Source organism: Chiloscyllium punctatum, chromosome 40 (genome assembly GCF_047496795.1).
Source record: "Chiloscyllium punctatum isolate Juve2018m chromosome 40, sChiPun1.3, whole genome shotgun sequence".
Lineage (NCBI taxonomy): Eukaryota > Metazoa > Chordata > Chondrichthyes > Orectolobiformes > Hemiscylliidae > Chiloscyllium > Chiloscyllium punctatum.
Genome location: NC_092778.1, coordinates 60,830,151 through 60,857,528, shown reverse-complemented (window position 1 = coordinate 60,857,528; position 27,378 = coordinate 60,830,151). Strand labels below are relative to the sequence as shown.

Below are 27,378 nucleotides of genomic sequence, written 5' to 3'. Positions count from 1 at the left end.
CCATCTGTGGAGAGAGAAACAGAGTTAACAATTCAGGTCTGGTATGACTCTTTTTCAGAAACGTTTACTCTGTTTCTCGCTCACCCCACAGATGGTGCCAAACCTGCTGAGTTTCTCCAGCATTCACTGGGTTTATTTCAGATTCCCAGCATCTGCAGTATGTTGCTTTCATTCAACAATTCCACCTGCAATGTCCAGTTAACAGCAATAGGTACCTCCTGTTTTTATCTCAATTCTACCCTTGGGTACCAAAATATTCTTCACTCTCTTAAAGCAGCACTCTCACGGTCAACTTTTACCACTGCCTTCAGTTTAGGGCTGCTTCTAACTGTACGGTAACATTGATTCCCTAACTACCATAGCACAAAAACCTTTCCTCTACTGTACCAGACTCTTAGCCCTTCACCTCTTCTATGCCAGTTGGCAATGACACACATTTCACAGCTAAGTCTTCTCCTTTGCTTTATTTACTTGCAAGCCAAGTTGACACACCATACATGCCAAAGGTAGGGTACAAACATGTCTGCATTGAAACCATCACCCTGTACAAGGAGGAAGCTATGGAGCAAATGGGCCCTCGCTCTCTTGTGCATTTCAAAGTGTGTGGACAATGTCTGTTATTTACAAATGCAAAAAGACAATAAATTGCATTTTGCCCTCGCTCTTTGTTTCTTAAATGCCAATGCCCAGGTCTCCCCAGCCAACTGAAAGATGGTGGTTCAGTGGTTAGACTGCTGCCTCACAGTGCCAGGGACCCAGGTTTGATTCTACCCTCAGGCGAGTGTCTGCGTGGAGCTTGCACATCCTCCCCGTGTCTGTGTACTTCTGCTCCGGGTGCTCTGGTTTCCTCCCACAATCCAAAGATGTGCAGGTTAGGTGAATTGGCCATAGTGTTCAAGGATAAAAGCAGAGATGTACTACTAAGACTTTATAAAGCTCTGGTTAGGCCCCATTTGGAGTACTGTGTCCAGTTTTGGTCCCCACACCTCAGGAAGGACATACTGGCACTGGAACGTGTCCAGCGGAGATTCACACGGATGATCCCTGGAATGACAGGTCTAGCATATGAGGAACGGCTGAGGATACTGGGATTGTATTCGTTGGAGTTTAGAAGATTAAGGGGAGATCTAATAGAGACGTACAAAATAATACATGGCTTTGAAAAGGTGGATGCTAGGAAATTGTTTCTGTTAGACGAGGAGACTAGGACACAGCCTTAGAATTAGAGGGGGTCATTTCAGAACAGAAATGCGGAGACATTTCTTCAGCCAGAGAGTGGTGGGCCTGTGGAATTCATTGTCACGGAGTGCAGTGGAAGCCGGGACGCTAAATGTCTTCAAGGCCGAGATTGATAGGTTCTTGTTGTCTAGAGGAATTAAGGGCTACGGGGAGAATGCTGGTAAGTGGAGCTGAAATGCGCATCAGCCATGATTGAATGGCGGAGTGGACTCGATGGGCCGAATGGCCTTACTTCCACTCCTATGTCTTATGGTCTTATGGTCTTATGGATGTGTAGGTCAGGTGCATTAGCCAGGGATCAATGTAGAGGAATGGGTCTGAGTGGATTATTCTACAGAAGGTCAGTGTGGACCTGAAGGTTGTTGGGCCGAAGGGCCTGTTTCCACACTGTAGGGATTCTATTTTATTCTTTGAAAGTAAATGGGCAGCAGGAATTGACAGTGAAATGCAGAATGTGACTGTTACTTCTTTGCCTTGTTAAAAATTCTTTCCAAGGATACAGATGTTGCCGGCAAAGCTGACATTTATTGATTATCACTCAATGTTCTTGATCATAGGGGCTTGCTAAGGCATTTCAAGGAGCAGCCAAACACGTTGTTAATGAAAGGCAGCTGTTCTCAGAGTCTGCTTTCTTCTGCTTTGAAACAATGTAGGCCATCCATGTGGCCTGAGACCTCTTTGCCTTTGATCGGCATCTCCCAGTTGTCAGCCCCCTCACAGCCAAAAGGGAGCAGTTTTGGCATGTGCCTGTGCTGGGGAAATGAGCTATTACACCACCAACATGACCCAAGGCAGGGGATGGCAGCAGCAGTGAGCAACAGCAGCTGTCCTCTGCTCAGCTACCATCTGCAGCACCGAACAAAGGAGACAAGCACCTTTCAAGAAGCAATGCACCCAGCTCAGGGATTGATGATCCGCTTTCAAGGCACGACCGATGCCTCAGAAAGCAGGTCATTGATGAAGCTCCTGGAACAAAGCCTCCTGCCAAGTGGACTGGAGAGCAGGCACTGCCAGCTGCCATCACATCCCCTGAACTCCTTGGCTCCTGCTTCTGCCAAGCACCTGCCCCGGTGCCATCTGCGACATTTAACAATCTGCAATCTACCAGGCAGACGATGCCATGTTAGAGAGGGTTGCCACATCCGTGCAATTTGAGTCTTGATCAGACACAGGGGGAGCTTGGAGTTGGCACACCAGCTAAATCCCAATGGGCCCACAGAATCAGGGACTGTGTGATTGAGGTCCCTTTTGATTCATCTGCAACATTCATCCCTCTGGAGGGATTTCACACCATCAATGATCCACGGGAATAAAGGTAAATATATTCATTACTGTTGACGATGATGGACGGCCCCATCAGCAGATCATCATCTACACGGGGATAACTAGAAATCTGTTGCAATGTCCTCATTCCCTGTTCATCAAGACCTTCTCAGATTTTTGCCTTTCCATGACGAATCAGCAATTGAACGTTTTTAAGGAAGGAGCACTCTCTAAGAGATGCTGACGCAACCTGTTGCTGCCATGCAGATACAATATAATTGAAGCCACATGGAACCCAAAAGGCAGACCCTGAGAAAGCCATTGGGGTGCTGAAGATGCAGCGCAGGTGCCCAGACAGAACCAGAGTTTCCAAATTTAACAGCAAAGGTATCCAGGCTGATCGTGACACCTCGCGCCCAGTGCAACATCTGTACAGAAGACTGGTTGCGGCAGGAGTCAATGGATTCCCTACAGTGTGGAAGCAGGCCACTCAGCCAATCAAGTCCTTCCAATGAGTATCGCACTGCTCAAGTCATACAGCAGGAGAACAGACCCTCAGTTCAACCAGTCCATGCCGAACATAATCCCAAATGAACTAGTCCCACCTGAATCTTGACTATATCAAATAGGCCCATTCGGCCCACATCAACTCTCTGCAGAGGTTCACACCCGATCCATCCCCTACCCTAACCCTGTAACCCTACATTCCCATTACTAATCCACCCAGCCTGTACTTCCCTGGACACTATGGACAATTTAACATGGCCAATCCACCCTGACCTGCACATCTTTGGACAGCGGAAGGAAACCGGGGCACCCGGAGGAAACCCACGCAGACACGGGGAGGATGTGCAAACTCCACACAGTCAGTCACCTGAGGATGGAATCGAACCTGGTCTCTAGCGCTGTGAGGCAACAGTGCTAACCACTGAGCCGCCCCCTCATGCTGAGGAAGAGCTGCTCTGAGATGAGGAGGAATTTCTTCAGCCACAGGGTGGTGAGTCTGTGGAACTCATTGCCACGTTAAGCAGCGCAGACCAAGTTATTGAGTGCATTTAAGACAGAGACAGATAGATTCTTATTTGGTAAAAGGATCAAGGGCTATGGGGAGAAAGCAGGAGGATGGGGTTAAGAAACATATCAGCCATGATCAAGTGACAGAGCAGACTTGATTGGCTGGATGGCCTAATTCTGCTCCTATATCTTATGGTCTTATGGAATCATCAGAGGAGGAGCACTAACAGGACAAGGAGGGAATTGGATGTGGACAAGGTTCCCGTGGTCCCTCACCTCCTTGCTCGATTTTCCTGGGAAAGTTTCATACAGGCATGATTCAACTAATCAGACTCTGCACTGTCAAATATTACACCAGTGCAGAACTCAATGGGCAATCCTCATTAATTTAACTAATCGCAGCCCTTCAGTCAATAACTCAGCTGTCAGCGAGTGCTCGTCTTCCTCTTACCTTGAGGTTGATGTAGTTCCAGTTAGTGGCAACAATGGAGACAAGAGTGCAATGAAGATTAAAACTATACTGAGTGGGAGGCAATGCCACAGTGGTAATGACACTGGACTAGTACTCCAGAACCCCAGCCTGACAATCTGATAAAAACCAAGAATGCTGGAAAAATTCAACAGGGGTCTGGCAGCATCTGTGCAGACAGAAGCAGAATTAACATTTCAAAGTCCAATGTGACTCTTCTCCAGAATTCAAGTTCTTCATTTCTGAAGAATATCGACTTGAAAAGTTAACACAATCATGGGGTCAGGAGACCATCTAACTGATGGGGGTGGGAAGATTCTTCTGAGGAGTTGCAGGTTCACAACTATTTCAGGCAAAAGCCCTTCATCAGGAATGAGGCTGGGAGCCTCAGGGGTGGAGAGATAAATGGGAGAGGGGTGGTGTGGTGAGGGGGAAGGTAGCTGAGAGTACAATAGGTGGATGGAGGTGGGTGTAATGGTGATAGGGCAGAGAGGAGGGTGGAGTGGATTGGTGGGAAGGAAGATGGCCAGGTGCGACAGGTCATGAGGGCGGTGCTGAGCTGGAAGGTTGGAACTGGGATAAGGTGGGAGGGAGGGAAAATGAGGAAACTGATGAAATCCACATTGAAGCCATGGGGCTGGAGGGTCCCGAGGCAGAAGATGAGGCATTCTTCTTCCAGGTGTCAGGTGGTAAGGGAGTGGCGATGGAGGAGGCCCAGGACCTGTATGTCCTCAGTGCAGTGGGAGGGGGGAGTTGAAGTGTTTGGCCACAGGGCGGTGGGGTTGGTTGGTGCGGGTGTCCCAGTTTCTCCAGCATTTTCTATTTTTGTTTCACATGTCCAACATCATCAGTATTTTAGTTTTAGTTTAAATTTCTGGGGACACAGATTTAAAAACCAAAAGGCGAAATTTGGAATCAATAAAAATCTGGAACTAAAAGCTACAACCACTGCTGAGTGATATAAAACCAGGGTGACTCAGTGGTTAGCATTGCTGTCTCACGGTGCCAGGGACCTGTTATCAATTCTAACTTTGGGTAACTCTCTGTGTGGAGTTTGCATATTCTCCCTGTGTGTGTGTGTGCAATTCCTCCAGGTGCTCTGGTTTCCTCCCACAGTCCAAAGATGTACAGGTTAGGTGGATTGCCCATAGTGTTCAGGAACACCTAAATTAAGGTGGATTATCCACTGGAAATGCAGGGTTACAGGGATAGGGGGAGGTGGGGGTGAGTCTGGGTGCGATGCTCTCTGTGTGGACTTGTCGGGCCAAATGGCCTGTTTCCACACTGTGGGATTTCTACATCTATCTGATTCATTAATGCCCTTACCCAGTTGGGCCTAGATGTGACTCCAGACCCACAGTTTGACTCTAAACTGGCCTAGAGAACTCATAAGTTCAAGAAGAACTGGGGATGGGCAATAATTGCCTGTGACACCCTTATCTCTTATAAGGATGGTGCAGAAATATTGACAAACTTACAAAAAACACCCAATTGATTTCCCCTCATCAAACCTGAAAATCTTAATGCTTCTTTTCCTATTGCGCCAATAGGGTGTTACCCCACCAGTAGTACTTGGGGCACACTGTTGCTTTCTTTGCCTGAGAGCTGAACCATATCTCTCGGAATATGTGCACTGCCTTTGGAAAGGCTGGTAAAATGCCATGTAATTCCTGCTGCTGCTCTCAATCAGTGGCTGAGGTCTAGCATCAACGTCTAACCAAGCAGAACCTGGAGGCTCCTGTGCTAATTCTGTGACCGAGTGTCTGGGAGGCCACTTGCAATTCCATGCATTCCAATGCTCAGCCGATAAACACTCTCTCTACCACTCAGAGGGGCAATGACTGGAGGGTCACCCCCCACCCAGATCATTCCTTTTCTTCAATGTTCTGCCCTCTATGAAAAAAAACATTGTGTGCAAGAAATAGAACATAAGAATATGAGAGCGAGGAGCAGGAGTAGGCCATTCAGTCCTTTGAGCCTGCTTCGCCATTTAATATGATCATGGCTAACCTCATCTCGGCTTCAACCCTACGTTCTTGCCCTCTCTCCAAAACCTTTCAACCTAATATGAATTTAGAAAATCTGCCTACCTCCTCCTTAAATTTACCTAATGTCCCAGTGTCCACTGCATTCTGGGGTAGTGAATTCCACAGATTCATGACCCTTCGAGAGCAATAATTCGTCCTTACCTCAATCACCCCTTAGATTTGTCACCCCTTAGCCAAAACCTCTTGTTCTATACTGTCCCACGAGGAAATATCTACTCTCCGTTCACCTTGTCAATCCCCTTTAGCATCTTATGACCTCAATTAGATTCCCTCCCATTTTTTAATGGAGAATGGTTTGAAGGACGTTTTACGGGAGGTAACTGCGAAGGATAGAGTGTGCAATGGCAATAAAATAAAGGTGAGTGTAAGAGGTAGCTGGTCTACTGGAAAGTGTCTTGAGACAAGAGTGAATGGAGCTGGAGAAGGCTGGGAATTTGCAGTGAGGATCTTGGCAATTGAATGGGGAATGTCTGCCTCAGTGAACTAGGGAGTCTCAAATGGCTTCATACCCATAACCCAGGGCCTACACTCTTGCTTCTCAGTTGCTTCCAGCCACACTTGCTTGACCTTAACATGCTTATCAGCTGGGAACAACAGATGCCCCAAAGATCCGGGGACAGAATTCCTACATCTGTCAGTGGGGTTGGCCCCTCTTCCTTAACAAAGGAGTCAATCTGTCCCTCCAGTCAGGTGTGTATAGTCACTCACGTAGCGCCAATTATCAGGAAGTCAATACTTAGGGTGCTAAGGCCCTGGTTGTGTTAAAGAACCCTGGTGAAACCCACCCTGCTGCCTGTTTGCTGTCAACTCCTGCTTAGAGTAGGCCCAAACATTAAAATTCAGCCTCATCCTATTAGGTGTAAAAGTTCCCCAGGTCAGAAAAGGGTCACAGATCAGAAGTGGCAGTTGTTTAGTTTGATCAATCTTTTAACGGAAGTTAATGGAATTTTATGTTTTATCTCAAGATGTTTGGAGTGTAAGAGGCGTAAGTCACTGTTGAGGCTTACAAGACCTCATTGTGTTTACCATTGAGTCTGCCACACTGCAGCAAGAATTTTAATGCCTTAGGGAGAGTACAGTGCTGATTCACTGTGATGCTGCTTGGAATGAGGAACTACAAATATTAAAAAAAACATGAGAAACGGGATCTTTCTCGTGAAAGCGTTTTAAAATACAAGGTGATACGATTGAAGTGTTTAGATGACTCGAGGTGTCAAGTTGATAGACGATTCTTGACTCTGGGGGTTCAAGAACAGGTAAAATTCCTTTTTACACGGTGAGTTATGAGTCTGTGGAATTCACTTCCAAACTTAGCAGTCAAGAAAGAAGCCAGGTCTGTATTAAAGATTACGTTGGTAGATGGAAAAAGAAAAAGGATTTGAAGGGATATGGGAACTTGGAGGATAAATGTAATTTGTTCTGGCTGCCATCGTTTGTTTCTGTGAGATAGTATCTCTGCATTTCCATGTACACTGTTTGTCATTCTAATTACTGATCTATGGTCTTGATTTGCCTGCAGTGAATTTGAGAAATGTCTACACATAGCTCCAGTGAAATCAAGCCTCCCTGCATGCCCAGGAACGGACTAGTCAAGATTCCAGCCCAGTCCAATGGATTAGGATCAGCCAGTATCACCAAAGGAACCCCTGCCGCTAAAAACCGACTGTGCCAGTCCTCATCAATTCCAACAGTACTCCCCCCACCTCTACCTAACCACAGTGAACTGGCTTCACTAACCCAAGCAGCACACGGACCCTCCTCATCTCTGTGTGGACTGACTGACACGATTCCACTGGTGGAACCAAACTCTAACAAGACCTTGCAAAGTACATGCCAGCCATCAGGGTCCAAACGAAAACTGTCGCTGTCTTCAATGGAAGGACAATTGCCTATATTGGATGAGAAGATCATCAACCGACTCTTCTGGTACTTTTCCTCATGCGAAAGATGTGTTTTGGCGCAGGTCTGTAAAGTATGGAGAAAGGTCTTGTATCAGGTCAAGTTCTGGGAAGGCATCACACCCATTCTCCATGCAAAGGAGTTGTACAATATCCTTCTCAATGGAGAAAAGGAGTTTGTCAACCTGCAAGGATTCGCCATCCGTGGCTTTGATTCTTTCTGCCTGATTGGAGTCTCTGATCTGGACATCTGTGAGTTTATAGACAACTACCCTCTGTCCAAAAAAGGTGTGAGGTCAGTGAGCTTGAAAAGATCGACGATCACTGACGCAGGACTTGAGGTGAGACATCAATATCCTTGTTATTACCGATCCCCAGCACCCTGTGGTAATCTTATCCCCCTTCAATCTCAGTAATCCAGACTAACCTTCCAATTTTCTACAGCTTAACCTCCCATTTTGTGGGCCACTTGTAGAGTAAATTGCTGTCCAGAAAAGGGACAATGTTCAAGATCCCACCCCCTAAGTGGCACGGTGGCTCAGTGGTTAGCACTACTGCCTCACAGCACCAGGGACCCAGGTTTGATTCCAGACTCAGGCAACTGTCTGTGTGGAGTTTGCTCATTCTCCCCATGTCTGTGTGGGTTTCCTTTGGGTGCTCCGGTTTTCTCCCACAATCCAAAGATGTGCAGGTCAGGTGAATTGGCCATGCTAAATTGCCTATAGTATTCAGAGGTGTGTAGGTTAGGTGCGTTTGTGGAGGGTAAAGGTAGGGGCATGGGTCTGGATGAGATATTCTTCAGAGGGTTGGTGTAGACATTTTGGGCCGTAGAGCCTGTTTCCATGCTGTAGGGATTCTACATCCTTGAACGTTAACGTTAACAAAGATGTGCAGGTCAGGTGAATTGGCCGTGCTAAATTGCCTATAGTATTCAGAGGTGTGTAGGTTAGGTGCGTTTGTGGAGGGTAAAGGTCTGGATGAGATATTCTTCAGAGGGTTGGTGTAGACATTTTGGGCCGTAGAGCCTGTTTCCATGCTGTAGGGATTCTACATCCTTGAACGTTAACCATTTGGTCTTGAGTTGTGGCCAGGGAGTGAAAAGAAAGACACTCACAATAAATAATACCACTAAACATTTACTCGTGCCTGGCTGAAATGTTTTTCTATTTTATTATAAAATATTTACTTTTAATTATAATTTTAAAAGTTATAATTATATTAAAATCGATTAGACTAAGCTGCTGTCTACACAGGAGCATTTTGGAAATAATGTTGCTGAGAGAACTGGCACAGACCCAGTATGAAACTAGCACGAGAGATACTGAAACAAGTCTTGCTGCAGTCAAATGCTTAGGGCACATATTCCAACAATACTTTCATTTTCTCAGTTCTATTTCCAGTGCTTGGGTGGGTGATCTGCAACCAAAAACAGGCCCAGGATATTTTAACTCTGAGACCTCTCCATAATGTGTTTGCCAAGTTTCTCATTGAACTGACTTGACCAGGAATATATCCAATTCCGGCGAGACCGTTCCCACAGATCAACCATCGGTCTATTTAAAGTAGGAACGCGTCTCTTCAAGAGGGGTTACTTCCCTTGTGGACCATTTCATTTCCAAGGTGCTGGAGAAAGACCTTTCTTTGAATTGCGTCACTGACCCAGGCCCTCAGAAGCCTCTATAGGGACATGTGCCCAAGAAAGAGTTTCCTAGATGGTTGCCAAGCACTGTATCCGCAAGGAGAGAATTCAGTGGTCATGAGTTCCAAGACTGTCATTCCCAGGACCTGGAGGAAATAGATCAGTGACCTACAGGAGGGACAAGAGTGAGTATTACTCTTTATTTATTCCCTACGCTGTCCATATCATTTGACAGCAGTCCTTCACACTCTCCTCCAGTCTATGGTAATAATTCCCCACCTGTACGACATTGTTCACCATCCAAATGTTACGCCCAGGTGAGGTTTCCCAATTTGTTATGGTGCCTGATGGATTTTCCAAAAAATTAAATTCCCGGGTGAGGAGGAGATAAACTTCCTCCCATTCTTTATTCACCACCACCCTGCCACCACCCCCACTCCCCCCCGCCCCCAATCCCAACAAATTGGTTGCAACAAGGTTAATTTACAACCACATCCCTCCCCTCTCCCAAACCCAAATTAATTTTGATGGAGCCAATTTAACCTGGCTGTTTTAAAACCAATATAAAGAGTAAATTTATTGATAACTACGTGAGAAGAATTAATAACACAATACAGATTAGAAATGGGAGGTGAGTCCAAAAAGAAATAAGTGTTTAGAATTACGCATCTGTCTCTGAATTGGTCATGAAGGATGGGCAGTTGCATGTTATGGCAGTTGCAACGGCGCTGCACTGATAGCGTTGATGTTAATAATTGATAATTTCAGGATTTTTATTTTGTAGGTTGGTTGAGGTTCTCTTGTCCTGATTCCTTTTGACCTTGACAGAATTCCAGCATTCAGGGTGAGAGAGTCTCTCTGAATCCAACCAGGGTGACTAGGGATAGTTCTTCACAGCATGCTGGCACTCAACCACAAACTAGTACATATAAGACCATTTAGTCCCATTAGTGCACTCCAGTAAAACTGAAACAAGCTTTTTAACCTCTGTCCTTGTGTATTCTTCAAAGTGGCATGCTGTTGATGAGGGATGGTCATCACCTCTACTATCTTTGTAGTCACAAATAATCACAGCCCAGTCTATTGCGACTTGACTTTTCCCCCTTTATTGTTGGAACTTCCAATTGCATCTATAGGTGTGACATTTCAAGGGTCTTTCTCTCTCTTTCCAGACAGCCACTTGACTCTCATCTAGAGCCAACCAAGCAATATGCCCTCTCATTACTTAGAAATGCTCACATGTCCCTCTCTTCCTCCATATCGATTGTGGATAACATTTTTCCTCTCTCACTAACCTACAGTCACGAGCTCCAACCCTGAATCATTCCCAACTTCACAATCTGCAAACGTACAGCTCATTCAGCAGCACTTCTTCTTATTTACCTCTCATTCCTGTGCACATCCCCTCATCTCTGTGTTCTCTTTCTTATTGACCTCTTACTACGCCTCCCACTGTCTCTCTGTAAGAAAAATGAAAAAGCTTTAGGGGAAGGATCAGAATAGGACCAATTGTTTTCATGATCCTGTACCAGTGACTTATCGATATCTGTGACCCAGACAGAGTGTGTGGCAGGGGCATTTTGATGCCAGAAATTTCACTGAACAGTATCTCTGATAGTGACTTGCCTCTCTTTCATGAAGCCCTGGAAAAATGCATGCAGCATTGAATCAGTTTCAACACATTAATTTACATTGAGAATACCTTTGTCTTCTGCAACTCTGTAGCTTCCAAATGCCAACGTAACTATTGTACCTTTTCTCTTTCCTCTAGACAGCCATTTCCTCAGAGATGGATAATCTTCCTTAGCAGGCACAGTCATGCACCCCATCCCACCCATGCACCAGCACAGAGATTGACATGAGGGAGAGGGTTAGAGTGATCTGTCCAGAATAATGCCTTGAGCACTACAGCACAAAGGTTGATCGTAGTGGCAGGACCTGCCTGAGAGAGACCTTACTGGTGTGTGAGGTGTTCTCTTGGGTTCTGTATTGACTGCTGGCCTTATTCGAACAAATTGAGGAGAATTTGCCATGGGGTTGCTCCTCCAGGCCTGGACATACGAAGGACAACCCAAGTGGTGGCTCCACAAATAGAGTAGAGTTTTGCAGCTTAGAATAGAATGGCCACCTCCCGGGACATTGTGCTCACACCCTTACAGCATCATTCCATGTTTGGGTGCTTTGCTGTGGACACTCTCAAGTGATTGCCTTTGTAGATGCTGGAGTGTTCCACTTTGGAGAGATAAGCATTGAAGTGGCAGATGTCTATCTTGGAAGCGTTGATGAGACACAGGGTAGGAGCTTTCAAGAGGTGTTCATCTTCTGTACGTTGCTTTGCCACAGATAGGTGGCGATGTTGCACCCCATTCCCTTGGGGATAGCAGGTGTGGGACATACATGTCGCTCATTCTCAGGATGTCCGCATGTTTGACCCTGCACCACACCCTCAGTCAATATCCAGCAGAGGTTAACGTGATGCCACCTGCAACTGTGTCTTCTTGGGTTCAGGCAGCTAGGAGTCATTGGTCAAAACTCAATGGCCCCCAGACTGAACAACAGTAACTCTGTACCAGTTGGGATGAAGATAATGGGAGGAGTAGCTGGTAGGGAGCACAGAATAAGGCATTTTTTGATAAAGAAAGGCACTACAGGCTGAGGACTTCAGTGTTTAAAGACGTGAGTTCAATCATCTGAAATGAAATCATGCTGGATGCTGAGGGATGACATTATAGAGGTTTATAAAATCATGAGGGGCCTGGATAGGGTGAATAGCAAAGGTCCTTTTCCAACAGTAAGGGAGTCCAAAACTAGAGCGTAAAGGTTTAAGGTGAGAGGGGAAAGATTTAAAAGGGACCTGAGGAGCAACTTTTTCCACACAGAGTGTGGTGTGTGTATGGAATGAGCTGCTAGAGGAAATGGTGGAATCCCTACAGTGTGGGACAAGCCATTCAGGCCATACTGACCCTCTGAAGAGCATCCCACCCGGACCCACCCCATTCCTTCAATCCCACATTGCTCTTGTCTAACCCACTTAGCCTGCACCTAATCCCTGAATACAATGGGCAATTTAGCTTGGCCAAACCACCAAACCTGCACACTTTTGGGAGGAATCCCACAGAGAACATGCAAACTCCACACAAATGTTTGCCCGAGGTTAGGATTGAACCCAGATCCCAGGCATTGTGAGGCAGCAATGAACTACTGTGCTAGAAGAGGTACAATTACATTTAAAAGACATTTGGCTGGGTACGTGGGAAGGAAAGGTTTAGAGGGTAATGGGCCAAATGCCGGCAAATGGGACTAGTTCAGTTTGGGATACTTAGTCTAGGTGAGTTGGACCAAAGCAACTGCCTCTGTTTAAGAGGAATTGGTGGTCTGCTCAATGCTGCTGCACACTTGAAGATGTAGGTATTGTAGGTATGTAGGAGGTGAAAACATACAGGGTGTAAAGTTACTTTCAAGGCCATCGATAAAGATGGTACCACAATCCATCAGATTTTGGCCCTGCTGTACTTTTTGATTCTCCAGATGTGTATGACAGCACCTTTGTCTACAAACCCTTGGGCTAGATATGACCTGCTCCAGGCATCCCTGCTTACTCACTGTCTTCCAATTAACTAAGATACTGCTGTTCTTCATCCAGTTGTTCCTCTATCTAGACCAAAGGAAAAGCAAGAACACCTTAATCAGAGAAAGGCAAAGATATCAAAGCTTAGAAATCCTTTGGCAATCTACTAACCAAAAAAAACACTGCAATGTTTAACCATCAAAATGACTTTAAGTGAGTACCCCTTTAAATTCTCTTTCCGGTCATCAGAAGGGCAGAAAGTAACACCAGAGTCCCAAAAATATCATGGGGACCTTAATTTGAAAACATTGATCAACACACACAAGTTTCTAGCTTCGGGGTGACATTTTTTAATATACATTAGATTTGATTCCCTACAGTGTGGGAACAGGCCCTTCGGCCCAACAAGTCCACACCGACCCTCCGAAGAGTAACCCACCCAGACCCATTTCCCTCTCACCAATGCACCTAACACTACGGGCAATTTAGCACGGCCAATTCACCTGACCTGCACATCTTTGGACTGTGGGATGAAACCGGAGCACCCGGAGGAAACCCACGCAGACACGGGGAGAATGTGCAAACTCCACAAAGACATTTGGCTGGTTAGCACAGTTAGTTCATAGACTGGTTTGAGACACAGTGATACCAAGGTGTGGATTCAACCTCAATTCTCACCTGAGATATGGTGAGTCTCAGGTTTAACTCAGTTGTCTGTCTGTCTCTCTGTCTAAGGAGGGAGCAGCCTGTGGTCCTCTGGTGTACTGGAGACTTTTCACTTTCAAATCAGGAATAGGATTCTAAGTGAATTTCTGTACTTTCAATGTACACATCTGCCTCAAACTGCTCACAGGGTAGAGTTAAAGTTAACTCTTTGTCCCAAAAATGTCTGCTTGTGTTATTTAAGTCCTTACAAATGGGTGAAAATTGAACAAAATTGATCATTCTGCAAAAGTTAGAATTCTCATTGAACAACTATTCAGTTGATTTTCATTAATTACTAGAGTGGGTGTTAATGTAAATAGCGTTTTATATCAACAGCTGTGAAATGAAAACTTTGATGGTAAATCCTGTTCCAGATCTACAAAACTCAATGCAAACCGCAAACAATTTAAAAAGCACTTCATTAATATATTTTGTGATCATTGAGTTGAAATCATTAATGATTGATAGTTTAGTTATGTGCCATTTCTAATTCTTACTTGAAATTCTTATTTTGCCTTCATTGTTTGTGTAATTACCTTTTACTTTGAATTTGATGTTTCATTTGGTGTCATTGCCTGTGAATGTTAATATCCAGGTGTGTTTGTAAATCAGCTTCTGCTGAATATAACGTTGTCCTATTTGAGGCTAGCAGGCAACTTTCCACCTGTTTGTCTCACACTCTACAATGTCCCAGCTGGAATATTTTCAACTACAAAATTTAAATGTAGAACAAAGCAGTGAACCTATCCTGATTTTGTTTTACTATATAGGAGTACTCCATGAATCCAACATTCCCACAGACCTCGATCCTCACATTCAAGAACCTTTTGAACACCTACATCGATATTCCCAAAACTTTTCCAATTGTTACCCCATATCAATATTTGAATTTTTTTTACAATCCTCAGTGAGATTGTGAAGGACAGGACTGTGGCTGTTATAATAATGTTAAAGTTCCATAGTGAACTAACATTTCAGCCCATGACCCCCCACTTGGGGTCCTAACTCTCATTTTGGCAAGCCCTGCTCGATATCCTTCAGGAATTCTGAAGTCTGGCATTTATACGTCCTTCAGATCTTCAGGTTGCTAAATGCTTCATACCATACATCAGAAATTGAATATTCCAACAGGTATGGTACAAATCCAATATTTGTTGGATCCAATGGCACAAGTCTAAACTTCCTCAAGCCCCTGTATCATTAATGCACTATCTCATCAGGTCCAACATTACAAATCCAATATCCGCTGAATACAGTCACAAAACCAATACTCCCTTATATCCTACCTTGCATCGGAAGATTTCCTCTGTGCACCATGGGTCAGGATATGTTAGACCTGTTTATATATTTTTTTAAAGTCTATAATGTTGTCACTTGACAGGTACATAAGAATTTGCTCCCCCTCCGGTACTTTGAAGTAAAATTGGATAAATGATGCTGTAACACAAGAAACATAACTGGAAAAGGAATTCCCTACTGTGTATCTATAGTATTATTAACAGTGACAACCAGCTGCTGGTCAATTGAAAGTTGCCATTCAATTCTGGAGCTGAAGGTGGTGAATATAAAACCATTTGCACTGATGCCTAAACTGAAACACCTCAGATATGATTTAAAACTGAAAATGCTGCCACAGTGCAAAGAGAAAGCATAGGGCAATATTTCAGCTGAAGACCCATCATTCTGTATCTAAAATGTTAGGCTTTCTTCAATTTCTCAAATGTTGATGGCCCAGTTCTAAATCCTTTAGTTTTCTGTTATTGGTTCAGATTTGTAATTAATTTTTAAAAGAGAACACTAATCAGAGAGGTTTCCATTAACCTATACTCCGTGGATCATCTGACAGATCTACATTGCCGTAATTATAGTCATTCAGGTTTAAACTATTATCACTTCATCACCTTAGACTAGCGTTGCAATGGGTTCCCTTTTTACTGGGACTATGATAGATATTCCATTGGACAATATATTGTTGTCAGTGAGGACTGGTTTATTTTAGCTCTGTCTTGTAGTTCAAATCATTTCAGTAAACTGCTCAAATGTTTGATTTGATTGAGTGACTTTAAATGAATAAATACATGTATACATAAAGATCATAGTATAACAATATAAAGATAAATCATTTATTTGGAAATGTCAACAGCTGTGCACAAAATGGGAAAAAAACTTTTAATTATTTAAAAAAAATCACAGAATAATTGTGAAATCTTTCAAGAAGGACCTTCAAATAGTAATTGGTTTTATGGGTGCTGCATATTCTGTCTGTATGCATGTCCCCATCTTTATGTACAGATAGTTATGAATGCATCTCTCCCCATGAACAGTGTATATCTCCCCAGGTACAGTGTATTTCTTTCCAGGTACAGTATGTCTCTCCCAAGTACAGTGTATCTCTCTCTATGTACAGTTTCTCTCCCCATGTACACTGTATCTTTCCCCATATTCGGTGTATCTCTCACCATGTACAGTATCTCTCTCCCCAGATGCAGTGTACGTCTCCCCAGGTACACTTGCCTAATTAAACTCCATCTGCCAAGTTTTGTCCACTCATTCAGCCCAACAAACCATCTTGTAGAGTCCTAATGTTCTCAGCAAAAATATTTTTGCATTTTTTTTTTCAAATTTGGATACATTACATCTTGCTCCCTCCAGCAAGAATTAAAGCAGATGATAACTAATTGAGGCTCTTGAACTGATTCTTGTAGTAGTCCACTGGTTATATCTTGCCAACCTGAAACAGACCCATTAATCCCAATTTCCTCTCTTCTGTGTGTTAACCAATTCTCCACCTATGTAGTGTGTTAACCCCAATACTGTGACATCAGATCTAACTTTTTATGTGACACCTTATTGAATAATTTCTGAAAATCCAAATGTACTAAATTTACCAGTTCCCCTTTATCAACTCTGCTTGCTATATTCTCAAAGAACTTTAACAAATTTGTCGAACATAATGCTCCTTTTACAAAACCATGTCGTTTCTGATTGCATTAAACTTTTCCAAATATCCTATTATTTCTTCTTTAATTATGGACTCTAACATTTCTCCAATAATAGATGCTAGGTTATAATTTCTTGTTTTCTGCCTTCCTCTCTTCTTGGACAGGGGCATAACATTAATGGTTTTCCAATCCAGTGGAACTCTCCCTGAATCCAGTGAGTTCTGGAATATTTTGACCATCCCACTATCTCTGCAGACACTTCCTGGAAAACAATTGGATCCAGGTTATCAGGACCTTGTGACTTAGATTAGCTTACCTACAGTGTGGAAACAGGCCCTTCGGCCCAACCAGTGCACACCGACCCTCTGAAGATTAACCCACCCAAACCCATTTCCCTCTGACTAATACACCTAACACTATGGGCAATTTAGCATGGCCAATTCACCTGACCTGCACATCTTTGGACTGTGGGAGGAAACCCATACAGACACAGGGAGAATATTGATTCTTCATTTGCATACTCAAAGGTTCCTGCACTCACATTGGCTACTCTTTTTCTTTGTATATATCTGTAGAAGCTCTTACTGTTTATTTTTATTTTTATTGCCAGTTTACTTTCAGCATCAATTTATCCCTCTTTATTAGCTTTTTAATCATCCACTACCATTTCATAAAATAAAAATTTCCATTCCTCTGGCCTATCAAAAGTGGTTGCCATTTTATATATTTTTTTTGTTTAGATACTTCCCTTAACTATCTTTAATAACCACAGATGGTTCACCCTTCTCATCAGTCCTTCTTTTTGGCAATATTTATTCTTTTGCTTAGCAACATGAAATGCCTTGATTGTTACACTTTATCATTGACCTTCCCTTAAGCTATTTTCCTAGCCCACTTTAAACAAATCTTTCTTCATGCCTCTATAATGGCCAATTTAGGACACTGATTTGACACCCACATTGCTCACCCTCAAGCTGAATTTGAAAGGCTACCACATTGTGATTGCTACTTCTTAAAGGATCCTTAACCATATAGCAACTTATTAGCCCTACCTCATTACACATTACTATGCCTAAAGTAATCTGTTCCTGGGTAAGTTCTGCAATGTATTGCTCTAAGAAGCAATCCCTGATGCATTCTACAAATTCATTTTCCATTTTACCAGTCTGGTTTGTTCAGTCAATATGCAGGTTAAATCACCCATGACAATTTTAGGGTCCTTCTTAAATGTTTCCCTTATTTACAGATTTATACTTTGTCCTACAGAGAGGCAATTCTTCAGGAGCCTATGGTGAACTCCCAGCCATGACTTATTTTCCTTCATATTCTTATTTCCACCCAAACTGATTCCACGTCACAATCTATTTTCACTGACATCACTACTGAACAAACATTGATATAATCTTTTATTAACAAAGCCCCACCACCATAGAGGAGATAATGGTCTAATGGTATTATTGATTGACTGTTAATGCAGAGATCCAGGTAATGTTCTGGGGACCTGCGCTTGAATCCCACAGGTGGTGGAATTTGCATTCAATAAATGTCTGGAATTAAGAGTTGAATGATGACCACAAATCCATTGCTGATTGTTAGGAAAAACCCAACCCTTTAGGGAAGGAAAGTGCTGTCCTTGCCTGGCTTATATTTGACTCCAGACCCACAGTAATATGTTTGATTCTTAACTACCCTCTGGGCAATTAAGGATGGGCAATAAAAACTAAAAGAACTGCAGATGCTGTAAATCAGAAACAAAAACAGAAGGAAAAGCACAGCAGGTCTGACAGCATCTGTGGAGAGAAATCAGAGTTATCGTTTCGGGTCCAGTGGCCCTTCCTCAGAACTGGGATGGGCAATAATTGCTGGCCTCAATATATGTCCTGTGAATGAATAAAAAAGGTCCCCTTTTCCTTTTTGCCTATTCTTTGAGAATATCAAACACCTTTGAATATTGTATCCCCAGAGTTGGTCACCGTGTAACACCCTGTTTGTAATAGCTATCAAGTCATATTCATTTATTTCTATTTGTGCCATCAACTGATCTGTCTTATTATAAATTCTGCATGCAGTCAGATAAAGAATTTTGACTTTTTACCACTATCACTTATTTAACGTTTCAGATCCAGTGATCCTTTGTCAGAACTGATGGTAGCTAGAAAAATGTCAGTTTATATGCAGAGGATAGGGTGTGGGAAGGGGTAAGGGGTAAATGTTTAGTGGGACTAGAGCCCAAAGAGAGGGAAGAACAGTTGGACAGACAAACAAAAGGATAACAATCCGGCTGGGAGGGTGAATAGCTGTTAATGGGGACTGTTAGTGACTTACAATGGGTTGTGTGTAATAGCAGATTGTGTGATAACAAGACTTGTTCTGTTTTTGTTTCTGCTTTTGTACCAGTTTCATTCTTACTGACCTCCCTAGCTGGGTGATTGTCACCAGTTTACAAATTTATCCATAAGGGCTTTGATTGGTCAGGGGTATGAGATTGATTTTGATATTTAAACTCACCCTTCTGGGTTTCTGATTCATGCTGGTTTGTCATCTTTTACATAAGGGTATGTACCACCACCAACAAGATTATTTACAGGAGCGATTACTAAGGAGAACTTGATACAAGGCCAGATAGTAGGAATGGTAACCTAAAGGTTGAAGTAAAACTTTAGGAGGGTCTTATAGGAGGAGCGAGTGGAACAAAGAGATTTAGATTTCCACAGTGTGGAAACAAGCCCTTTGGCCCAACAAGTCGACACTGACCCTCCAAAGAGCAATCTTTCCAGACCCATTTCCCTCTGACTAATGCCCCTAACACCAGGGGTAATTTAGCATGGCCAATCCACCTAACCTGCACATCTTTGGACTGTGGGAGAAAGCCAGATCACCCAGAGGAAACCCACACAGACATGGGGAGAATGTACAAACTCCACACAGACAGTTGCCTGAGGCTGGACTTGAACCTGGGTCCTTGGCACTGTGAGGTAGCAGTGCTAACCACTGGTTGAAAGGAGGTGCAGTAGGCTTTAAAAGACTTCATGATGCATTGGTAGTGTTCCTACCTCTGGGCTAGCAGGACCAGGCTCAAATCTCTTTGGGTGTGATTGCTGCAAAGATGGGTCATAACAGGTTGATTTAAAGGAACAGGATGATTGATAAAAAGACAATTGGTATAAGATCAGACAGAGTTGTGTTTTGGTGACCTCAGGTTTTCAGAGGGTAAGAGTGAGAGATTTGTCAGGTACTCTTACAACAGTCAACTCTGAATGTAACGAATTAGGGAGGAGAGCTTCAGTAGCAGAAGAGCTGAGGAAACCAGCAGTGCAATGGAAGGGCAATAGGCAGTCTTAACGATGGGTAGGTGTGTGTTGGAAGCATATCTTGGGGTCAATACCCTGTAACGCACAACATATAAAAGAACATGTTAAAGCTAATACAATTAAACAGTCTGTGAGGACACCTTCTCCCTGTATCTGCATGGGTTTCCTCCCGGTGCTCCAGTTTCCTCCCACAATCCAAAGCTGTGCAGGCTACTGAATTGGTCGTGCTAAATTGCACTTGGTGTCCAGGGATGTGTAGGTTAAGTGCATTAGTCAGGGGTAAGTATAGGGTAGGGGAATGGGTCTGGGTGGGTTACTCTTCGGAGGGTTGGTGTAGACTTGTTGGGCCAAAGGGCCTACTTCCACACTGTAAGGATTCCAGGATCTAGGATATAAACTAGGACTTAGCTTCTGGGTTAGATGTGTTCAGGCATTTTCCCACTAATATGGCTGTAGGCATCATCCTGTGCTCACTGACATATACTGGTGCCTAGTTAAACCATACCTAGATTTTAAATTTCCTATCCATGTTCTCAAGCCACTCCATAGCCATGACCCTTCCTATTTCATCCTCCATCCCCACAATCCTCTGAGATATCTATACTTCTCTAGTTCCAGCCTCTTGAGCATCCCTAATTTTAGTTGCTCCACTGTTGCTGACCCGTGATTCTTGAATTCCCTCCCTGCATCTCTCCACTTCTCCACCTCTCTCTCTCCCTCTTTAAGGCATGCCTTAAAAACCAATCCGATTGACCACTTTCATGTGGCTGTGTCATTGTTGGTTCATGATGGCTCTGTGAAGTGGCTTGATAAGTTTTATTATATTGTGGAGGTGCTGGTGTTGGACTAGGGTGGACAAAGTTAAAAATCACACAACACCAGGTTATAGTCCATTTGGAAGCACTAGCTTTCAGAGCGTCTTATCAAGTGGTTGTGGAGGTTAAGATCATGCTCACAGAATTTATAGCCAAAGGAGTCCAATGTCATGGAGATGTGATGCAATAAACAATCTTAGATTAAAATGAAGGAGCAGTGCTCTGAAAGCTAGTATTTCCAAATGGACTATAACCTGGTGTTGTGTGATTTTTAAGTTTTATTATGTTAAAGGTGCGATGCAATTACAAATGAGCATACATATGAGAAATAATCGATGAGTTCTAAACTGCTTTAAAGAGGAAATGGCCCTGTGTTCTTTAATTACTGAGACTGGAAACTACAGTTGGAGTTAATCTTCCCCCCAATATTACCATAAAACCCTTAGAAAGGATTTTGAACCATCTAATTATAAAGAAGACCTTCTATGTCAAAAGGAAAGTGCGTCCAGTCAAATCAAGTCTAAATGGCTAATTGGGTTTGTGCAAGGCCAAGTCAGTCAGTTTTTAATAAAATTGAATTAAAAATGCAATACTAGAAATTTGAAACAAAATCTGAAAGTACTGGAGAAACTCAGCAGGTCTGACACCACCTGTGGAGAGAAAGTTAACGTTACCGGTTCAGTGACTTTTCTTTAGAAATAAAATTACTCTTGTAGAGTAAAAGTGAGTCTCAGAGGAATAGGGAAAGGCTTTGAGCCTTTAATTGAGAATCTTTCTGTTAGCTATGCTGGGAGTCAGAAGGTGATGACAAACTGGGGCAGTCAAAAAGAGTCCTTAGAGATGGATCAGGTGACCTACCAGAGTAGGACAGTGGTTTCAAATAGCTCATTTGCAACAGCTGTCCTCCTGGCAGTCGAAGCATAGGGTATTATTATTGGAATATACTGATACATGTATCACTTTGATTCTGATATAATCCAGGAAAGAATAGGTGATCTGAAAAGACACTCGAACAAGAGCTGTGCTCAATGTGCCTTTGATTTTAACAATTCATTAGGACTTATTGTGACTGCAGGGAGGCTGATGTTGTGCCAAGGTGAAAAGGGCAGTCAATCATAGCCAAGATTTGAGGGCAATTCATTTGACTTCTGTTGTAGGAATGTTGCTGAAAGTATCATTGGCAGTAGGGCAGCACAGTGGCACAGTGGTTAGCACTGCTGCCTCACAGTGCCAGAGACCTGGGTTCAATTCCTGCCTCAGGTGACTGACTGTGTGGAGTTTGCACATTCTCCCCGTGTCTGTGTGGGTTTCCGCCGGGTGCTCTGGTTTCCTCCCACAGTCCAAAAATATGCAGGTTAGGTGAATTGGCCATGTTAAATTGCCCGTAGTGTTAGGGGGGTGGGTTGTGGGTCGGTGTGGACTTTTTGGGCCGAAGGGCCTGTTTCCACACTGTAAGTAATCTAATCTAATCTAGACTGTATGATTCATGATCAGCAAAGGGATTATTATTAGAGATTATTATTATTATTATTATTCAACATGGAATGGTATAAAAAATAGATTATATTTACCAAATCTGGATGAACTCTCTGAGGAGTTATTAGGTTGGTAGATGACATTAATGTAGTTCATATTGCAGTCCTGGATTTTCAAAACGTTTTGAAAGGTGCCAACTTTCAAATAGGCTATTTTTCACAATGAATTTTATGGAATTGGGAATTCCTTTGGGCTGGTCAATAAATTGATACAGTCTTAGAGGCAAAAGGTTGTCAATACTGGTAATGCTTCCAAATGGATTACCATGGGGTTCATTGGGAGTATTGCGCTTCACAATCTGTATTTATGACCAAGTTAACAATGTTGGAAAACTTGTCTGTGGAATTTGCAGATGGTGCAAATCATTGAGTAAGTATTACAAATTTGAATGAGAAGGAATGATTAAAGCAGACCGAGATGTGACAGGGAATGTGTCCACCTCTGGAAAATGTCCTAAACTCTTTGCAATGCTTGGATGAAGGGATAAAGAGCTGTGTATTCAGATTTGCAAATGACATTAGGTTAAGGGGCACTGTATATCGTACAGATGGAAGTAGGAAGTTGCGAATAGGCAGATGGATTGAGCCCAAAAATAACAAGAAGAAAACGAAGATGGAGAGTGGGGAATTCAACAGACAGCAAACCTCAGCATATGAGACTCCCAGAGGTCTGTTGAATTTAATGGCCGGGTAGATTCACATTTTTGATGGTTTCCCAGCAGCAGCCAGCCAGACTGAGAGAATGGGTGGCCATCACATGGATAGGCAGCCGTATGGTGCACCAAAGGATGAGTCGGACAGTGAGAGGAAGGGCACATGTCGGGGAAATTAGACATCGTAGATTTGGATGTAAGCAAAGTGAGGGGGAGGCCAGTCAGATATTGCAGATTTGATGGCTCAGAAGGACGGGTGCTGGGGGAGAGGGGGTGGGCAGTGTTCACAAATCTACCGTGGATCACGGGACCATTTACAGGTTAGTTCGGGGTGCTGGGATCACACCGTGCTCATCTTGACCGTGCTGGAAAGACACTTGCTTGATGGATTCAGCTCCTTTTGCCTTCTTTATCTTCTGGTTTATGAAGTCCAGAAACACTTCCACACAAAATAAAGCACTAGTTACATTTGAGGCAAGAAGCCTTATTTAAAGATATCCGCCCACCCCCCCCAATCTCTGTAGCTAAGTATAGCCGGATATCCATTATACCATCCTGTGATCCCCATCCCCCACATAACCTATGTCTGTTAAAGTGGGAAGTGGGTGTCTTATAGACAGGTTAGAATCTAGTTTGCTTGTTTTAATTCTCATTAACTCACACTTTTAACTTTCCATTCCCATCCAGTCTTGAGTATTCGAATTCCTCATTGGGTGGACAATGAACTTCACTACAGGCTTCTGCTTTTGAACTTTCTCTTCCCATCTGTCGCTTCTAACAGGTTAGACCATACCATCCTCATCCAACATTTCTCCATTGTCTTTCAGCCATGTGGCACTGCACTACTCCCAAATGTTACTTCCAAAGTGAGGCCAGGGTCTATCCTTGGTCCCCTACTATTTCTCATCTGCAAACTATTTCACAGCAACATCAGAAGAAGATACTGTGCTGGTTTCCACACGTACGCTAACGACATCCAGTTCTATGTCGCAAACACCCATCTCAACACATCTTGCTAATTTATCAGATTGTTTATCCAACATCTAGTACAGGGTGGGCAAAAATATTTTCTAGGCAAAAGTGGGTACTGCAGCTGCTGGAGATTAGGGTCAAGATTAGAGTAGTGCTGGAAAAGCACAGCAGGTAAGGCAGCATCCAAGGAGCAGGAAAATCAATGTTTTGGGCATAAGCCCTTCATCAGAAAAAGTACTTTCTCCAATTTAATGACTGAAGCCATTGTTTTCGGTCCTTGCCGCAATCTCGGCTCCCGAGACACCCATTCCGTCCTTTTCCCTGGTGTTAGCTGGTCTGTTCCTAATTCCTTTTTGTAATGTCTGATCCCATGATAATCTTCTGGCTTCATATTCTTACCATCCCTAGGACTGTCCATTTCCACCTTTGGAACATCACCTGACTTCACCTGTCCCAGCTTATCTGCTACTGGGATCCTCATGTGTTCCTCCACCACCTCCAGACTAGACTATTCCCATGCATTCCCACATTCTGTAACTTGAGGTCCTCCAAAACCCTACTGCTCACTGATGTACATTGGCTTAGGATTAAGCAATGTCCTGGTTTTAAAATTCCCATCCTCCAAAATGCAAATTATTCCATGTCCTTGACCCTCATTAATTTTGTAATCTCCTCAAGTTGTGCAATCCTGTGAGATACCTGCACTCCTGTAATTTTGCCTCTTGTATATTCCCACTTTTAACCTGCTCAGCCATTGGTGACTGTCATTTAGGCTCTGAGCGCTGGAATTTGGAGGGAGTAGATTGGGAAAGGTATTCCCACTCATAAAATAAAAGGAGCAAGAACGAGGAGATTTAAACTGATGCAGAAATGAAGCAATGTGATGTGAGAAAAAAATCTTTTTCACACAGGGAGAAGTTAGAGCATGAGTTATGGTTAGTTCAGTTGGCTGGATGATTGGTTTGTGACACAGGTGATGCCAACAGTGTGGTCCAATCCCTGCACTAGCTGAGCTTACTGTGAAAGTCATGCCTTTTCAGCTTCACAGCTTGCTTGAGATGTGGTGACCCTTAGGTTAAACCACCACCCGATGTCTCTCTCGGAGGAGACAGCAGCCTTAATCTACTCTGGCAACTTTACTGTTAGTTATGGTTTGGAATGTACTGCCTGGAAATATGGTGGAGGCAGGTTCAATTGAGACTTTGAAGAGGGCAATGGAGGTTATTTGGATCAAAATGGTGTGCAGGGATATGGGGAAAAGACAGTAGATTGGCACTTGGTAATAGAGTCAGCACAGGCATGATGGGCTGAATAGCCTCCTTTTGGACTGTAAAAATTCTCTGATTCTGAGAATTTAATTTGTGCTTCTCCCTTTTCACCAGCTGTGCTCTGTTGTGTGAGGGATAGAGAGCACATTTAGACTCCAACTGAAAATAGTAATGTTGCCGTCAGCCTGGAAGCATTCAATTCTGGTCGCCATATTATGGGAAGGACATGGAGGCTTTGGAGAGGATGCAGAAGAGGTTTACCAGGATGCTGCTTGGATTATAGGATATGAGCTATAAGGAAAGGCTAAAAGAACTTAGGGTTGTTTTCCCTGGAATGGCAGAGGCTGAGGGTTACTTGATAGAAGTCTGTAAAATTATGAGATGCATAGATATGGTTGACAGTCAGAATCTTTTTCCCCAGTGTTAAAATGTTTAAAACTAGGGTACATGCATTTAAGGTGAGAGAGGAAAGTTCAAAGGAGATGTGAGGGGCAAGTTATTTAAATAGAGAGTGGTAGGAGTCTGGAACACGGGGCCAGGGATAGTGGTGGAGGCAGATACAACAGTGGCATTTAATAAGCTTTTGGATAAGCACATGAATATGCAAGGAATGGAAGGAAATGGATCAAGGGCAGGAAAAGGGATTAGTTTAATTTGGCAATATGTTTGACACAACCATGTGGGCCGAAGGGCCCATTCCTGTGCAGTACAGTTCGATGTTCTATATTGTTCATTCCAACATGTCTAACCCACATGGTCCCAATTGGCAGTAATATTACTGAGACCATCAATGACTCGTCCAAACTGGGACTTTAACAAGATGAAAATTTCACAGAATTCTAGAAATGTGCTACATCAGTGCTGTACAGGATACAAGTGACATACAACCTATGAGTCCCTCCAGTCTCATGTAACTCCGATGTTTCCTTCACACACCTGTGGGACATAGCTTCTCAAATCAGCAGTTCTCCTCTGTCTGGCCCCTGCCTCGCTTACCTTTTCATTATCTATTTCAAGAATTTCTGACAGATTTGTGGACATGTCTGCCCAGCACCCATAATGCTGGCCATGACTGTACATTCTGTCAGCCACCGCAGTCCCACAGCTGCAATGTTTCAGAGTTTTGGACTATTTAACTACTTGAAAGGCACTATGTAAATTCAAGCTGTTGCACGTTGTGAATTTTCAGCCATCTGTACTGATGGTTACAAGTTTGACCCTGCCGTGCAGAGATTCATCTGCAACAAGCTTCAATTGCCTTTCCTCCATGGTTTGGAGTCTACAGATGTTGCACAGCTAGTCTGAGCAGATGAAGCGTGTGTGACCTTTTACTGCTCAGTCATGGGTTATTTGCAGCTTCCTACTCCGCAGCTGACCTGCTATGTAGCCAATCAGATGGTTGCCTTTCAGGATTTGAAGCTTGAGGGCTTTGCTGAGACTGCATGGTCTGGGCCTAGCTATATTTTTGCACAGAGGCCATGGAAAGTGATTCCAGATGGGTTGATAATGTAAAGGCCAGTCTTAGTCGAGATGCTCCAAAACCATAAGGAACTAATTTTCTCTCACGCATGTTCTCAAAGACCAGATCTTACCTTCATAATATACTCTTGTTGAAACCAAGCATGTACCCTGAGTTATATAGAGACAAAAAAAACTACAGATCCTGGAATCCAAGGTAGACAAGCAGGAGGCTGGAAGAACACAACAAGCCAGGCAGCATCAGGAAGTGAAGTCAACTTTTCGGGTGTAACCTGCGATGGGGTCCTGAAGAAGGGTACACCCAAAATGTTGAATTCTGTACCTTCTGATGCTGCCTGGCTAGCTGTGTTCTTCCAGCCTCCTCCTTGTCTATCCTGTGCAATACATGTATATCTAGATGATCACTGTTGGCATCTTCTGGTACTTGCCATCTCTACTAGTAGGTGGCACTGGCTAAGGGTTGCTTTGTTGCCACAAATTCTCCTTTGTCTGTGCTTCCTTTTGGGTCTGTGGCAGTGATGAGTGGTAGAGGGTATGCTACCATTGATGTCTACTGAAGA

The 27,378-nt window shown here is 43.4% G+C and overlaps 1 protein-coding gene across 3 annotated transcripts in view; it reads left to right on the top strand.

Annotated features, from left to right (window-relative positions):
- Nucleotides 1-27,378, top strand: part of fbxl16 (F-box and leucine-rich repeat protein 16) — a 170,345-nt gene that overhangs the window by 47,601 nt on the left and 95,366 nt on the right. For 2 of the 3 annotated variants that reach the window (XM_072560048.1, XM_072560049.1), the window contains exon 2: nt 7,553-8,272. In XM_072560048.1, the coding sequence (XP_072416149.1) occupies nt 7,565-8,272 (708 nt within the window). In that variant the 5' untranslated portion in view covers nt 7,553-7,564. Of the gene's footprint in view, nt 1-7,212; nt 7,290-7,552; nt 8,273-27,378 lie in introns of those variants that run through there. The other variant, XM_072560050.1, reaches the window with a different exon arrangement.